Genomic DNA, 16,953 nt, shown 5'->3' on the forward strand with positions numbered 1-16,953 from the left:
GGTATCATCAAAGGCAGAATGATGGATTGCCATCATTGATGGAGACTTCATCCATATCAGTGACCGATGTAGGTAGGTATTATCATTGGTAATCTGATGCCATCTGATGTTACCCACATAACTGACTGATGCACATCTAATCAGAGGCATTAATGTCTGATGCATGTGTCATCAGAGGCACCAATGACTGATGTATAGATATCATCAGCCTCTACCAAGTGGACGCCCACACCCAACTCGCACCTCAACGTGAGACATCTGCTTTATAACTTGAGATAAGGGTGCCTTGGGAGAGAACGGCGGTTCAGCTAATCTAAAGGTGAACTGGACTCTAGATTCACTGTATTCTAGAGTTCTCCCCAGATTTCGCTGAAGACGAGAGTCTCGCATGTCTAGCTATCAACGACTGTGTGTACTTGGAGGTGCACCGTGTGACGCTTGTACGGTACATAGAGGGTTTGGAAGTTCACATATACCTTGCCCGTTTCAATAATAGGAGCCATACTAAATATCAATTTATCGAAAAAAAAAAAGCCACCACTAAATTGGCAAAAAGTTAGAAATAGGAGCAAGCTTGTATGCAAGATAAGCCTCTACCAAAGACGGACGGGAGCAATGTGAGGCACTCACGGTGACTAATGCCTGTGGCAGCAGCTTTGCCCTGTACAGCTGCAGCACGCAGTCAATGAGGTTCTTCCAGCCATCGCGCAGGATGTGTCCGTGTCTCTGCGCCAGGCCAAATACCATCTTGGATACCAGCTGCGCCTTCTGGCTGCTCCCCAGGACCATGGGCACTGCCTCTGGACTCTGCATGTGGCAGCAGATGGATGTGGACCCTTTAGTTCCATAATTATGGTCTGATGAAGCTGTACACAGGGTCACCCCCACACCAACTTGGGACAACATTCTTCTTGAGCAAAAAGACACCACAAGGATCTCACAGCCTCTGCCCGCTGAGAAGGAAAGGTCTGCTTTGTTTTGTCAATACGAGTTTTGTGGAAATGCATTTCGTGGACAACTTTACATGGACATGCATTTCGTGGACACGCATTTCATAGACACACGTTTAAGACAGTTTGTCATACAACGTATTTAGTTTACTAAGTGTGTTGGATTAGATTACTGAGTTTATTTCACTCGCTGGAAGTACACCGGAACTATGGCAGTGTCTCTTGGGTGGATCTGATGGAGGAAAGAAAAAATTTGTGAGCCCTATCCTAGGCTTCCAGACAGATCGCACTACGAGCAGTAACCCCTCGCTCCGTAAAATGGATTATAAGGTCAGGCTTGAGCTTGTACAAGGCCTTGTCGGAACCGCGAAGGGTTCAGCAGGCTAGGCCATTACATGGATGCCGGCAGCCGGGGCGATGTGAGCAGAAAGACGCTTTCGACGAAACCTTGCAACGTGCGTCAATTTAATTAAGGCGGGAGTCTTTCGACGAAATGAATTGTCGATTCAACGTTGTTCGACCAACTGATTGCTATTGAAAAAGGACTTCCCTTCCAGAAAAAAAAGGAAGGATTGAAAGGCCACTTGCCTCGGCACTGGAGAGAGAGGTGAACTTGCAGAGGGAGATGATGAGGTTGTCGAAGACGTCACTCATGGCGTAGTGGGCGGCGATCATGGCGCACTTGCGGTAGCCCGACAGGGCCTTCTGCAGAACAATGCTCTCCGAAGGCGCCTTGTCCAGGATGGAGGCCAAGGCAGCCACCGTGGGGCCCCACACCAGTGTGAACAGGTCGTGGTCCAGCAGGCCGTTGGGCACGTGCACAAAGTGGCCCGCCTTGCCCGCACCCCGCCGTAGCAGCACCTGTGAAGGTTGGAAAAAGAAAGCCCATGGCACTTGAATGAATGCCAAACAAGTCAATAAATTAAATTAAATTTTTTCATCTATAATGTACTTCTACTGCAACACTCATACGAATTCAAACAATGGACCTTTTTACAGTAAGCTCCTGCACAAGCATACACCCTCTCCCCTGGCCTTGGAAGAAAAGTGTACACATGTACACCTTTTCCCCGAAGCCAACGCTCCCTATCGCTATATTCAGAGTGCACAGTCCTGCATAACCAATATGTAGTCAGCACTTATCTTTGTGCACGCTATTTCGTCTTTTTTGATGATTCGTTTTTGAGCATCGGTAGCATGGAGCATAAAAAGAAATGAAAACCGATAAGGCAGCACAATGCCAATGTCTTCAGATGGGTGCAAGCATTGCAGAAGCTTTTAGACAGGGGCGAAATAGCAGACGAACGTAGGCAAAAACGGATGCAAACGCGCAGCTTTTGTGTCTGAGTCTTACGGGCATTGCAGACGAAAACAATAAACGGTAGTAGAATAGCAGACGATGCAGGAGGCTGCTGCGCAACTGCTCGCACGACTAGCAGGCGGTGTCAGACGCCAGACTAGACGCACCGGATGTCGCGAAAGGGAGACACTAGACTTGCCATCATGTTCGGCCGAGCAGCCAAGCTCATCCAGTAGTAATAGGTGGGGCTATTGATTTGTGGGCGGGGCTTAGAGCGGTCCGTGACCTCCACCTAAAATTGCATTTGACAGCATAAATAGTACAAAAAGTTTTGTTTAGCATGAAAAAATAAAAATAAAATAATGTGTTTTGTTAAAAAAAGTTTTAGATAGGGTATATTGCCGCGAGCGCAGCTGACCGAGCAGGCAGGGCGCTCGTGGCCTAACGGTTATCGCACTTGCCTTCCACGCAAAAAGTCAAGGTGCGATTCCTCGCCACGGGTACACATTTTTGTTGACTCTGTAATATGTTGTTCTGGTAAATTCGAGAACCGTGTTGCTGATTCGAGGTTCGAATGTTCTACACGCTGAACGTTCTACGCCGATTGTTCCAGAAGCTTATGCGTGTACATAAGGGGCTCGGCGTGGCGAGCCACAGTCAGTCTTGCCCTAGCGTTCAATCCTGCTGTTTCGCCGCCATCGACGCTAGCCTTTTGTTATTTTGTTTGGACACAAGTTCGCCCCATTAAACGTCTAGTTTCTTCAGTTATCACCTCATCAATTGTCATTTGTGACATTATGTTCTTTTTTTTTTTTATCACACCATTATGCATTAGTAGAGATGAGCATATCTCAAAACAAACCATGCTGAATTAACCTGAGACTGGGGTAAAGAAGAAACATCAAAACGTAAAAGAGACAAAAAAATGACAAGACAACATCTCAAAGAGATGTCGTTGTCTCTTTGAGACGTCTTTGAGACGTCATTGATTCTATTTTCTGCCTCTTCTACATTTTGATGTTTCTTCTCTACCCCAGTCTCAGGTAATTCATGGTGGTTGATGTTCACCAGCTCACCTGCAGCCTTAACATATTTTCTCAAAACAAAGTTTGCCAAAAGTACTTGTATTCTGAATCCACTGCTGTCCCTTACCTTCCACAGGTAGTTCTCTCTAACCAGTCCAGTGTGCTCTGCAGGCATTACTATTTCTTCACTCCTGAGGGAAAAAAAAGAAAATATGAAACCCCTCAATGGGCAGATGACTTGCCTCTGTTGCAAGCACCAAAACTCACTTGATAGCATTATAAATCTCTTCGAGCATCTCCTCGTCGAAGTCTCGATCCCCGTTCACCTTAGTGAGGTTCTTCTTGAAATCCTGAGGTCAAGAATAAGTTGTTCATTCACGGGTGCCATTTTGTAGTGAGTATCGCATTTACTCGATTCTAAGTACCCCTTTTTTCACACCCGCGATGTTCAAAGAGGGCGGGTGCTTAGATTCGAAACATGCTTACATTCGCATGCAAACTTTTTTTCGGGTGTTTATGTTTAAAAGTCGGGGGGGTGCTAAGAATCGAGGGGTGCTTAGAATCGCGAAAATACGGTATATTCATGTGGTCAATTCATAGCTGTTTTTTTTTGGTCAATATTAGAATGCAAGATAAAAATATGGTCATGAGCAGATACGGTTGTGACCTGGGATATAGAGCACTCACTCAAGTGACAGATATTCCCTTACGATAAAAAAAAATTCGGCTGCAGAAACCACGATTCTGAATTGCGATAGCATTCGTCATGAGAATCACGATGCATCTCACTGTGAATACGACGACGCAAATTTTGAGTAAACCCTTTATTTTATGAAAGGATTACATGCAATCATTGACCTCAGTGTGACTGCAGCGCACCACTTTGAAATTGAGAGACTGCTTCGTTTATGTGTAATCGTTTAACGTTCAAGCTGTTTCCCCACTATCATTGCAGCTTCGTGTGTGTGCCTTGTTCTGTCTCTGTGTAATCGTCTAATGTTCAAGCTGTTTCACTACATCATTGACCTATCAACTAGCTCAACTCAAACCGATATTTTCTTCGTAGCTTGGGCACAATGTGAATGTATGAATACTGCCGCTCCATGCACGCGTGGTGCAAGTTTATCTGCTTGCTAGGACGACGTCAAAGACGATGTCTAAGACGACCTCTAAAACAATCTCAAGGATGACCCTTAAGAAGACTTCAAAGACGATGTCTAGAACGACCTCTAGGGCAATCTCAAGGACGACTTCTAGGATGACCTCAAGGACGACGTCAAAGATGACATCTAGAACAAACTCTAGGACGACCTTGTTAAAGGTTTAAATGTCTTTATCTCTCGTTCTAGGTTACACTCCTGAAACCGTATTCCTGTTTCAATGTCCAGTGGCTCCATTGGCTCTGTTGCGAGAGGTCTCAGGTTCGCATCCCGGACGAGCCCCCCTTGTTAGGTTTAAATGTCTTTATCTCTCGTTCCAAGTGACACTCCTCAAACTGTACACTGCTTAGCCCCCGAAAGCTCATTATTCCACGCACCAAAACCCACACTTCTTTGCTTCTTCTGTGTCTCGTTCCTCACACGCACTGCCGCCGCTGCTGTGTGCCTGTCCCTTACAACCTCTAGGACAACCTCTAGGGCGACCTCAAGAACGACGTTTAGGACAATGTCAAGGACGTCAGGTCCTTCGAAGAGGGTGTGACTGTGAAGGAGTGCATACTGCTGCTCCGCATATGCATGCCGCCTGCATACGCGCAGCGCATGCATGCGCCGTGCTAACGCATTACGCGTTTGAGGCTAGATCCCGTATCTCGAAAACCGCGAGAAGTAGCTAAAAAATGATATTGCATTGAAAACTTCTGCTTAGCAGCAGCATGGGTGAAGTGAAAGCCAACAAAAGACTGCACAGTAATGAAATTGTCAAATTCCACAATTTCCCCCGGAAGTTATATGTGAATGTGATTATTACAATCGTGGGGGAGACCCTTTCGCCTAACGTAGAAGTGGAATGTAACAAAGCAAAAGCATAAAAAAGGATAACTCTTACCGTTACAGTCATCGGGTTGTTTTGCTTCTTGACGTTGTGATTGTGCTGGTCCACATTCAACATTATCACAGCATATGCTAGAGTGAAGGCAGCATCACTGTTTGCAAATGGTTCCCCTGCACTTTTCTGCAAAAGAGGGAAACCATAGAAGCCAAATTACTAAACAAATATGGGCAACGAGTCACACGAAAGTATACCTCACTATGGTCAAAACTTGAAAAGCAAAATCTAGAATTACGAATGAGAGGCACAAAACCTCCACGAGAGTGCTAACAAACTTGCACTATACTCACATGCCAGTGCTCTGCAAAGTGTTCCAGCAGCAACGAAATGAGAGGTGCCTCCCCAGGAAGACGAAACGTCTCAAGATACATCCTCAGTGCCTCGTCGATCCTCGTGTTGCCAAAGTGAAATGACCTGGACAAAAATGTAAAATCTTTTAACTGCATGTCCCTTTCCCACGTAAGAATGCCGAACCCGATGAGAGTCCCCGTTCTTCTTACCAAATGGTCTGGCACAGGAAACTTCTCAACTAAGTTTCGGAGCCTTTATTCAAACTGAGGCTCCACAACACAATTAGGTAGTAAAAGTAAACATTCCTCAAAGATTGAGTGAAAGCTTCATGCTACACGTGAAAAGTCCTGCATGGACAAAACTACCAAATCAAGTTGGTCTATGGTCTAGTTTAGGAACTGCAATCGGGACTTGGCAAGCAACTTTAAATTCTCCTTTATTGACTTTCACCATAGAATGCTATGTTGCATTCTGAAGAGCATGTGAGCCCCGATGGAGCAATTGCCTTTCTTGTCTTACTTATTCACTGACATTCGGTATCCAAACAAATGCAATTCATGCTTTATTCCTTCTTTGTTTCTGTTAGCATCACCTACATACCTGCCTAACACCATGAACAGAAAGCTCCTGGAGCACATGGCGCATGCATCCAATGCTGTGGCGGTGTTTAAACAAGTTCAGACACTCCCCAGTTTGAACATGCAATGCATACTCTTTCACCTGTCACTGTAATTTACTCTAGTCACTGACAGAGCACGGGACAGGGCGTCCTCTTTCCCCTGCCTAGCCTCCGGCACAAGCTTGTTGCCTTCCGTTGTACTTTGGCCAAGCGCGAGCGCTTGGAACTCATAAGACATTGAAGCATTGTCGAAGGTGCTCACGGTAAAAACTGAATGACTTCCCTGTCATTTCCAGACTGTCGGTGACATCTACTCTCATATTGATAAGCGTTAGATACCAGGCCCTGCAAACATATTGGCACAGACCCAGCAATCTTTGCGAACCAAAGGAATAAATATATAAATTGGAAAGGAGACGACGAATGGGCTTCTCACTTGACGAAGGCGTCGAGGACCTTAAGGTTCTTGCGGTTGGAGATGTACTCGCCAATCTTGTTCTTGTCCAGTTGCGAGTTGTCCCTGAGGAAGTGGGCCACCTCTGCGGGGTCCAGGGGCTCGCTGAGCAAGCCGTGCTCCTGGAGGAACTCTATGCCCTTGCTCGGACGCGTGTTGAAGTGCTCCGTGCCTGACGCCAGCAGCTGCATTCCACCGTGCCCATCAGGGGCACAACTTTACTCGCATCGACATATGACGACACAGCTGGACACAATGGTAGATGTTAGTGACAAGCAATTAGAGGTGCAAAACTATCGATAGTACTATCGATAGTTTTATCGATAGTACTATCGATAGCAAAAGTCAAATCTAACTATCCATAATGAAAAAAACTATTGATAGTACTATCGATAGTCGACTAATGTAGAATTATCGATGGTATACTATCGATAGTTGATTATTGTGGAACTATCAATAGCCAACTATCGTAAAGCCATCGATAATATTTATTAGGTGATGAAGAACATCAAGAGTCCATCCAGGAAATGCGAAGCTTGGGAAAAAAATGCAACTGCAATTAGTGACTTCCCGTAGTTATTGAGGAACTATATGAAACCTATCGAAAAACAATCAAAGGCAGTAGAATCTGCCTTAGACACCATTGATAATAAACTATAGAAAAATTCTGGATTTTATGCCATAGAAAAACTATGAATAAAAGATATTGATAGTGAAGTATTCATATTTTTCGTAAAAAGTTGTCGAAGCTTTTTCTTTTTTCTTGTTTACATTGCTTTTTGCGAGTTTGCACCTCGTTTTTTATTGGCAGAGTTTAATCAGGAGAATGAAAATCCCTTTGTCGCCCCTGATAAGTAAGCTGTGCGTTGAAGAAATCCAAAACCCTAATACTCATATCACTAGCATATGATGCTAGTGATGTGATGATTGAAGGCAAAAGTATCGGGTCATGACTACCCAGATGTAAAAATAAGTGTGGCAGTTTCATTTTTCCTTCTTTACTATAAAAGTAGCACGAAAGAAAGGGAACAATATTGCTTTTCAGATATGCATGCTTTTTTTCACTGAAATAATACCTCATTGCCAACAATATTGGGTTCAAGCTGTTAAGGGCTACTTTTTCCCGGATCGTGTCCGGTACCAAACAAATGTCGACACGACACTCTGGTTGCCGCCGTCGCTTGTAGATGGCGGTAGCTGTCCATAGTGTTGTGTTTACCGGTTGTCTGCTTGCCGCCATCACTCATAAATCGCGGCAACCTTTCCAGCCTCGGCAACCAGACAACTGATTGCTGCCGTCACTCATAGATGGCGGCAACATTTCTTTGGACGAAGAAGAGCGGGAACAGAACGAGCGGCGATGTGCGCAGCAGCGCAAACGGTTCCACAACCGCCGCGAGGCTGCTATCGCCTAAAGTTCCACTGCGTCGAGCGCTTCAGATTCCCTTGCAAAAAAAAAAGCAGATCACTCGCCTGGAAAGCCACCGCCGAAAGCAGAAGCAACAGCTCCGCTGCTCTTCCTTCTTCACCAGAGTGGAAGGCTGAATGTTTTTGTCTTTTATTTTTGAACCACTTAAAGGAGAACTCCGCCAATCTTTTTAAAGTCGTCGATTTGGCTGGAAATTTGGAGACTACATCGATAGACTCCTTTCGAAAGACTGCCCTTTGTTGGCAGCTGTGGAATCCCTGCATAATGGCGGACTAAAACTGCAACGCCACAGCACACTTTATCCATTTGCTTGAATTACAAGACAGAGCACACATACCAAAAAAGGTGATGAGTGCAATGACATTGCATTTTCCACCCTGTTTGATTGGCTCGTCGGCTCCTATCCTTGGCTGTGACGTTCGCTATCTTATGAAATGACTTGCACATTTCACGATGTCAGCTGCTCCACCATTGTGCAGTGGTTCGGACCTTTGAATAATCGGCACGTGACTTTCAAAAGGGGCTGTAACCCTTTCTCAACCAATAGCCAAAATATTTTATAAAAATAAAATTTTTCCTTGAAGTTATTTAATTTTCCAAGTTGCGCCGGCCGCGAGGTTTTTAGGAAGCTACTCTCCCCTGGCAACAGTAAAACATCCCTACTTTTCCCTACTTGTGTATGTCACCGGCGGGCAGGCGGATGAGCGACCTGGGCAGGGCAGCCATGAAGTGGCTTTCTGGGCGCCAACGATTGAGATTATTTTTTCACAGCTTCAAGGTTGAGTGTTTCCTTGCAATAGATAGGGATCTGTGCTCTGCAGTAGATTGTAGGAACAGCGCCGAAAAAAGCTTCTTTACTGCCCTTGCTTTCGTGGGAGAAAAAAGAAGTGGCGCTCCCCGGTAGCAATGGAGGCCAGCCACGTCAAGTTGTTTTTGCGCGAGCTGTGTTCCGAGAGAACTAGTGTCGCAAGAAACATTCTCGGTTATGCTTGGAATAGTTCAGAGGGTTACGGGCTTGAGTACGCGGCTACATACTTTATAGCAGTGTGCTGCGAGCTGAGTATCCGTCTGCAGCTGGAACAGCTTCAAGAGCGGCAAGCGCTGTAACCACTACAAGCCGGCTGTAACCACTACAATATCCGTCCAAAGAGGAGCGCAAATTACGTTGAGAAAAACAGTGCATATTCTAGCACTGTAGTCGACATTTGGCACAGTCATATTTGTTGTTCTCAACTGCTTCCGTGATTTCTTTTATAAACACTATATTTGTTTTGGACATTGAATCTAGCTCGGGTTACTCTCTCGGAGTTCCACTCACGCATTCAATCTGTTGAAGACGAGAAGTGAAACGCCTAAACAAATTTCAAGTCTGACTTTTGACATGACTTTCAACACACTGCTACATATTCGTGTTTGGTTGTTTTTGATGGTTTTGGCACTATCGATAGTTCCGGAAAAACTATGGATAGTATCGATAGGCTGAGGTGATCAAAACTTCAATTAGAAAGTTTTTTCTAACTTTTTTTCTACTTTATCAAAATGGCTTACTTACTAGTAAGCCAGCAGGCAAACCCAATTTGTGCGAGCAGAGACCCAGAGACCCAATCTTACATCAAATAGTGAAGCCCAAAGCAAGGTCACCGGCAAAATGCAGGTTCAAAAAGAGCCGTATAGCTGCTTTAAAAATCTGAGGTTCCACCACATTTCTATACTGCTAGTAGTGCACCGTTCCATTGGATCAAACAAGGGTCAAGCAAGGACCTACCCTACAATGTCCCCCTTCCGTTTTTCTGTACTCAGACCTAACAAAGCACCTAGCCTCATTTTTTTTTTTTTTGTGGTTATCTCAAACCTTTGGGCAGACGCGTATAACAGATCTCGGATATAGCGACTATCGTGGGAAAACAGGCACCTTCTTGCGGTGCTTGATGGCCATGAGCTGCTCGTGGGAGGGGATGTTGTCGGAGACGCTCTTACGGTTGGGCCGGATGCAAACGAAGCCCCTGGCAGGGGGCTTGACTGCGGGGCCCAGGGGCTCCCCTCCCTGCCGTAGCATCTGCTGGCCCAACTGGTAGCCAAAGGGGGCCACCACCCAGTGGGGCCCCCCCGATTCAAGGGTGGCGCCCTCCCCGTCTGCTTCCTCTGCAATGGAAGGCGCATAAAGCAACATAAACATGTTGCATGATTTCGATCGGGTCGTTCGACCGAAAACATATTCAACCATTTTTGTTGGAACACTTTTCAATCTCAAAAAGCCCCCATCTTTTTCTTTTTTTCTGAATGGCAGTTGAGGGACTCTTTTTAACTCAGTGTTGATGCAACAAAGCAATGCAGAAGAAGCCTACAGGCCTTGTAAAAAATAATGTACGCTGTAGGCTGTAGGGAACATTTAGCACGTAATCATCTATGAACGGGTGCTCAAGCTGGAAAAGCACTTTTGTTTAATGCTGGGAAGATGGGATTTGGGAGTGTACTCTGGGAAAACTTCCTAGGAGCCCAATTTGAAAACCCAAGCGTTAGAAAAAAAGCAGCCTGAGAAGCGGAGAAATCTTTGCAAAATTCAGTTTGCGACAAGGTGTAGCAACCATTGATCAGCCGGTCCTCACCTCACTTGACCTTCAACAAGCAGCTAATTTTTTATTTTATTTATTTCAGGCATCATTCAAGTCCTGTTTGGGAAACCAAGAAAGTATTGAGCTGGATAAGGCTGAAGAAGTACTTGTTCCTCACTTTGAAATGATGTTGTGTTTAATGTAATTTACTCTGAATTACTACATTTTGCAAAATGTACTGTTTGCATAGCTCGAAGTGCAAACTCTGCCATTTACTTTTCTCTTTACTTTAAATATTTTTCTTTTTTTTTTTTTTTTTTTGCATTTACTTTATAGCATATGTCAACCCTTTGATGGTTCTCAAAACAAAAAGGTAACTATGGAAAAAGCCGTGCGGAAAACGTGGAACCTAGTGTATAATGAGCGGGACTCGCAAAACCAGCGTAATATTTCGAGTTAGACAAAACGTCAGCCGCGATAAGAAAAACAAAAGCAACAAAGGCGGCTCAGTCACCTGCTTCTAACGCCCCCCTGGTGGCGTGGTTCTCATTGAGCATCCGGAAGTGGCAGTGGGTCTCGATGCTGTCGATGACAGCGAGCAGCGCGTCTAGAGAGAGCAGGTGGATGGACTGCAGACCAGTCACGGGAAAAGCGTTCTGGGAAAAAGAGATTGCCCAAAAACAAAGCATAAGAAAGCATTAAAAAACAAAAAAAAAAGACGTGACACCCGAAAACTAAGAAAATGGGTTATCTCAAACCTATTTACTGTGCTACAAACATTGTTTTAAAAAGAAACAAATATTTGCACGTGCAATTGAAAATATTTTTCTGAGTTGATTAAGAATGCACATTGAAGAAACAACATTAAAAGTGCTTAAACTGGCCGCCATCTCATGTGATGCATTTCCGTCACATGAATTTGTTTACTTCCCATCTTTTGCAGAAAACAAAACTATCCAAGTTTTGTTTTCTTTTCTTACAGGCTAATAAAAATTTGAAACCCTAAAAAACCCAATCCTGGATATAAAAGATATGACACACAGAAAAAGTGCCCTTTAATTGAACAGCCTGTTAGTAACAGTCACCTAACAACTTGCGAAATGCTGCATTTACTCAAAGATACGTCTGCACTACATTGCAATTTCATAAACTAGCAATTCACTAGAACTCCAAAACAGCTTTCCAATTTGTGATGCTTCTAATTGGATGTTGCTGAACCCGTAACCTACGCGGCGTAGGTCAACCAAACCGACAGGCACCACGAGAAGTGTAAATTCAGAAAACAGAGCCGAAATTTGTTGAAACTCAGAATCAGTTCAGGTGCCCAGACTTCGGCGTGAGAAACGCAACCCACCTTTGAGAGCACCTTGGTGAGGTCCTCGAACATGTTGGAGCAGAAGAGATCGCAGTCGTAGTTGAGGTACAGCTCCGTGATGAGGCCCGGTATGCGCCAGAACTGCACCACCGCGTCCACCGACAGTTCCTTGTGGTCGCGTGTCACTGCCAGCGACTCGCTCGAAATCAGTTCCACCAGTTTGGTCAGGTACATCTAAAACATAAATAAAAAATTCAAGAGACTGCATAAAGTGTGCTGCGACAGACAGCGGTAACTGTTGCAACGTTGAAAGATGCATTCTAAGAGATTTGCTTTTGGCAGAGAGAATTGCGTGTCGCACTGATTTTGGCCGGGGAATTCTTGGACCAGAACGGGTCTCGTTGGATCGCGTGAGCGTCGGGTCTCTCAGAAACCATAACCGACTGCACACGTCACTCGAATACCTGAAGGGGTTGTCCAGCAAAAACCCTTTGAAATTTGGCGGTTGATACAGAGAAGGAAAAGCTATCGTGCAAGTCGCGCCGCCTCCGCTGCTTTGTGTCCACCTTGTGCTCCCGCAGCTTGTTTTCGCCTCTTTCTAGACACGCGGAAAATGTTCCAAGAACCTTGCGGTGGCGGCGGCAGCGGGTTCTTTTGATTTTGGCTATTTGTTCCACAAAGATATGAAGATGAGAAGAAAACCAATGGAACTCGCTTTTAAATGGTGCCAATACGACTTTATCGGCGGCACAGGATGGTGTATGCAAAGAGTATTCATAAAGTTTGTTGGAACAAGCGTTTGGTACATCACCTCCAACTGGAACTTGAGATGAGTACGAAGAGACTCGAAGAGGAGGAAGCTGACTCGCAAAGATGACACGAAGATGGACAACCGTTGGGTGCTCAGGAGCTGCATGGGAGGAAAACCGTTGCACCATGTAGTTCAAAAGCATGACACACTGAAGCAATTCGACAGAGAACGTCAAAGTGTCTTTTGTGTCGGCTCTCAAAGCAAAAATTGTACATGTGGTTCTTCCAATAGCGTCTAAGAAGCACAAAGTGATTGATTGGTTTTCCACCTGGCCTGGAACAGAGCTTTAAAAGTGAAATATATCTGCAATACACCACAAACTGTGCTGAACCTCTCATAACAGTTCATTCCATCAAACACAAAGCCTTAGTGAAAGCCCATACCATGACACGCAAGTTGAAGCCTTTTAAGGCATTGCAGACAGTACTCGGGGACAAATTTCTTCGGTAACACAGTCGAAGGTATGGGCGTGCGTGCCCCCTTCCATTTTAAACGCCGATCAAAGAAAGCCGTGCGTGCGCTCTCCTCCTCTCCTTAAAAATGCCAAGAACAGCTACCCCCGAGTATAATATGACGAATCGCAGTTCACACTTTTGTCAACATTTGTAAGCCCACAGTGCCTATTCCACAGCCATCATACATCGAAGCCAGCCAACGTCCAAGCGGGAAAACTGGACGAGATAATTACGCCAGCTTGATCAAGCCAACAAAGGCCGGGGAGCACAGAATCTGTCGCGAAGGAGTCTGACACATGTCATGTGTGTGTACGATGTCATGCGATGTCTGTGACATGGCATGGTGTAATATAATATCATGATGTTATGTGGTGTCGTGTTACGTAACATCATGGTGTCGCATGACATCATGTTATGTTACAATGACTTTACGATGTCACGTGACATTACGGCATTACATGACAACAGGGTGTCATTTCATTGACAGTCCTTCATGACGGTTTTCTCGTAAAATTTGGCTGATAAAGCATGTTTTGTGTGTTAAAAAGAACATCTTTTGCCAGACATTCCTGCCACGTGAAGAGCATGGCTGGCACACGAAGATCCATTCTTCCTACGGAAGGTTGTCGATAGCCTGGAAAGGCGGGCGGAGAGGGCACTGTGAGGCGTGGTGTAAGGCGCAAAAAACAATGGACTCAAGGAAAAAGACACACACGAATGTGTGTGCCTTCTTCTTAGTGTCCGTCGTTTTTTGCACCTTACACCATGCTTCATAACGTTCGCCAACTAGCCCAACTGCAATTTCTTCTACAAAAAGTGCACTATCTCACGGCCAGGAGGTTCCGGCAGACGTCGTCCTTGACCAGGTCCAGGAGGGAGGGGAAGCTGCCCACGTGGTCCGCCCCGCTCTCCAGGGCCACTGCTAGCAGGCTCAGCCCAGAGTGGATCATCATCTCCGTGGCCACAGAAGCGTCGTGAGGGTACAGTAGGCTTGACAAAAAGCGTAGCAGCTCGCGCACGCACGGGAGACCATAGGGCACCACGGGCCCCGAGCCTGGAACCAACCGGGACAAGCCTCGTGAAAGGGGAAGATAGCACAACGACCAGGTCTGGGAAAATCAGCTATGTACACCGTTATGAACAATGAAATTTTTGCAGAAATACATTGTATCATTTAAATTCAAATTAATTTAGTTCTAATTTCAAACATAAAAGTGGGGGGAGGCCAAAGGAAAAAAAACTTGGAGGACGCTTAAGCCTTGTCTTTAAGAGTGGAATGCGATAGCGTTTATCGGGCCCCATTTGCATCGCCTTCTCATTCGCTTCTCATGCTCTTACTACCAGTAAGCATGAAGTGCGGCAGACATGGCATAGTCAGTAGAGTGTCTGGCTCGTGACCGGAGGGCCGTGGGTTCGAATCCCACTAAAATTCTTCAAATTTTTCTTTAAGGCAAATGAATTACTTTATAAAGTGAAATCATTTGAGACATGTGGCGACCTTTAAAGGGGCAGTGCAACGATTTTCAGACTTTGGCCAGTTAAGTGCGGAAGTTAATCTGCGTCACCTATGGAACGAAAAACCGAAAGCCGCATTTTCTTGCGAGCGCTAGTTCTTATTTAAAAAAATGAAACAAATCGAAGGTCGAAGTGCCTCTCAACTCTCCGCGCCGACTTTCGAGTGACGTCTCTGGGGGTTCACGTGGTTTCCCCTTGGGCCCTCTCTTCAGAGACCCCAGCCGCTTCCTCCGCGATTGTGGACTTTCAAAGGATTAGCCTCGTCGAAGGTCGCGGCGAGCGATGGACACAAAGGACGGTTCTCTATGGGGCTGACGGCGAGTGTAGCAGCGGAGGGAGACAGGGTTTGTTGACTTCCGCGTATCCCCCAGAGACGCCGTCATTTTAGTTCCCGTAGCCGCCACCGGCGGCTGCAGATCGGCAAATAATTCGTTTTTTGCCTTGCGATTACGCAGCAGAATAGCCGTTTTTTTGGGAAAGGTGACGCGTTTTTGGTCACTTGGGCTTGTATGAACAATATAAAAAATGCAAACTGGCAATTCTTTCAACATTAAAACCGTTGCACTGCCCCTTTAAGTTATCTGCATTATGGCCTGTTTTTTTAATCACTTTCATTCCATGTGTGACGTAACATTCCGCGTGAGCGTTGTGGGTTGTTTGAAATTTCTGCGCACAGTCATGTGGCTGTGATGTAGTGACCCTATCGACCAATCAGGATTTTCGCGTCACGCCACCGAGGCCGGCTTTTCTGCGACACGAGATATCACATTAAAAAGTTGATCGAGCAGAGGCCCTCGCACCCCCTGAGGGCCACACCAAATAATAATAACTGATCTGGAGATTGGCAATGGTAATAAATGGAGCGAAATATATACCCTCGAACTGTGTAAAAAACAAAGAGAATGTGTGGTATGGAACGTAGTTATAGACGCATTTGAGCATTTGACCGCAGCGCCCTCTCGTCTATAAACGTCGAGGCCATGCATGCAAAGTTTAACGCGATTATATATGCATTTGACCGCAGTGCCCTCTCCTGAATAGACGTTGAGTGGTAACATGCAACGTTTCATTCATGACATCTCCAGCTCTTGAGTTGCTACCACATCTCAGAGCCCCCTACTCGTCCCGCAGTCGTGGCCGAGTGGTTAAGGCGGGGGGATTGCTCCACCCGGACAGAAAAATTCCTGTGTTACAAAACTAACCTCTCCTCGTGGAGTTTTCCAAAGGAAAAAATAGCTGGCCGACGGGCGCGGGGCCCTTCGCCAATTTGCAGACTGTTCCACCCGAACACATGCATTGCTCTCCGAATTTTGCTAACCATACCGCTCTCCGTTGCCTCCGCGGAAAGGAGCTTTTCGAAGTTGAAACTGATCAAGATATACCTCCGCTCAACGATGAAACAAGAACGTCTGTCTGGCTTGGCTACGCTCTCCATAGAGCAGGAAATTTTGTCGACCATCGATAAAACTAGTGTTGTAAATATGTTCAGTGCAAGAAAGGTGAGAAAAGTTGCCTTTTAAGTTTGCAGACAGGCAAAAGGTCCGCTCCCGCCTGTCTGCACATACAGCACGTGGTGAGCCAAGCACGGCGAATGATGACGAAAATATACTTTTACAAAAAGTATATTTACATTACAAGACGCGCTGCAATGTATATAAAAATTTTCAAGAAAGAGCTTTTCGATAGCGCCATCATGGACGTGGCACGTGCCGTGTTAGCTCTCCGAAGCGATGAACTTGCCCGTCCTAGACTGTGTGATATTCCCATTGGGCTGGGCACTTGCGTAGTGTATTGTTGCTTTCCTTCATATCTTCGTATAGTCTAGGTTTTGTAATGTTATTTTCTCGTTTTCCTTGTTGTGACTTTATGGCTGGCGTGCGTCGATAGCACCTTTGTAATTGCTCAGTTCTCTGTTCCGTTCATTTATTGCATATATAAAAAACCAAGCCAATCTGCACATAGCACTACTGAATAAATACACACCAGAGATATCCTGCACGATAATGTGCCCGTCTCGTTTTTCTTCATGTTTAGTATAAGCGAAGTTATTTTTAAATTTCAGATTTTGCTTTTTAAACTTTTGTTGACTTTTTTTTTTTTTACTTTCTTGCCCTGGGTTTCGCGTTATGTAGCGCCGGCCCTGGGTTAAGGCGATGGACTAGAAGTCCATTGGGGTCTCCCTGCACAG

At 45.4% G+C, this 16,953-nt stretch overlaps 1 protein-coding gene across 2 annotated transcripts in view; it reads right to left on the reverse strand.

Annotated features, from left to right (window-relative positions):
• The window catches only part of LOC115328431 (Golgi-specific brefeldin A-resistance guanine nucleotide exchange factor 1), a 55,823-nt gene that overhangs the window by 25,398 nt on the left and 13,472 nt on the right, over window positions 1-16,953 (reverse strand). For both annotated transcript variants that reach the window (XM_029989642.4, XM_029989641.4), the window contains exons 8-19: window positions 14,081-14,304; window positions 12,796-12,894; window positions 12,024-12,218; window positions 11,184-11,325; window positions 10,030-10,259; window positions 6,671-6,873; window positions 5,615-5,738; window positions 5,322-5,447; window positions 3,543-3,625; window positions 3,403-3,466; window positions 1,539-1,811; window positions 631-807 (exon numbers count right to left, since the gene is read on the reverse strand). In XM_029989642.4, coding sequence (XP_029845502.2) covers window positions 631-807; window positions 1,539-1,811; window positions 3,403-3,466; window positions 3,543-3,625; window positions 5,322-5,447; window positions 5,615-5,738; window positions 6,671-6,873; window positions 10,030-10,259; window positions 11,184-11,325; window positions 12,024-12,218; window positions 12,796-12,894; window positions 14,081-14,304 — 1,940 coding nt within the window. The remainder of the gene's footprint in view (window positions 1-630; window positions 808-1,538; window positions 1,812-3,402; window positions 3,467-3,542; window positions 3,626-5,321; window positions 5,448-5,614; window positions 5,739-6,670; window positions 6,874-10,029; window positions 10,260-11,183; window positions 11,326-12,023; window positions 12,219-12,795; window positions 12,895-14,080; window positions 14,305-16,953) is intronic.

Source organism: Ixodes scapularis, unplaced genomic scaffold (assembly GCF_016920785.2).
Source record: "Ixodes scapularis isolate PalLabHiFi unplaced genomic scaffold, ASM1692078v2 PGA_scaffold3__209_contigs__length_174095766, whole genome shotgun sequence".
Lineage (NCBI taxonomy): Eukaryota > Metazoa > Arthropoda > Arachnida > Ixodida > Ixodidae > Ixodes > Ixodes scapularis.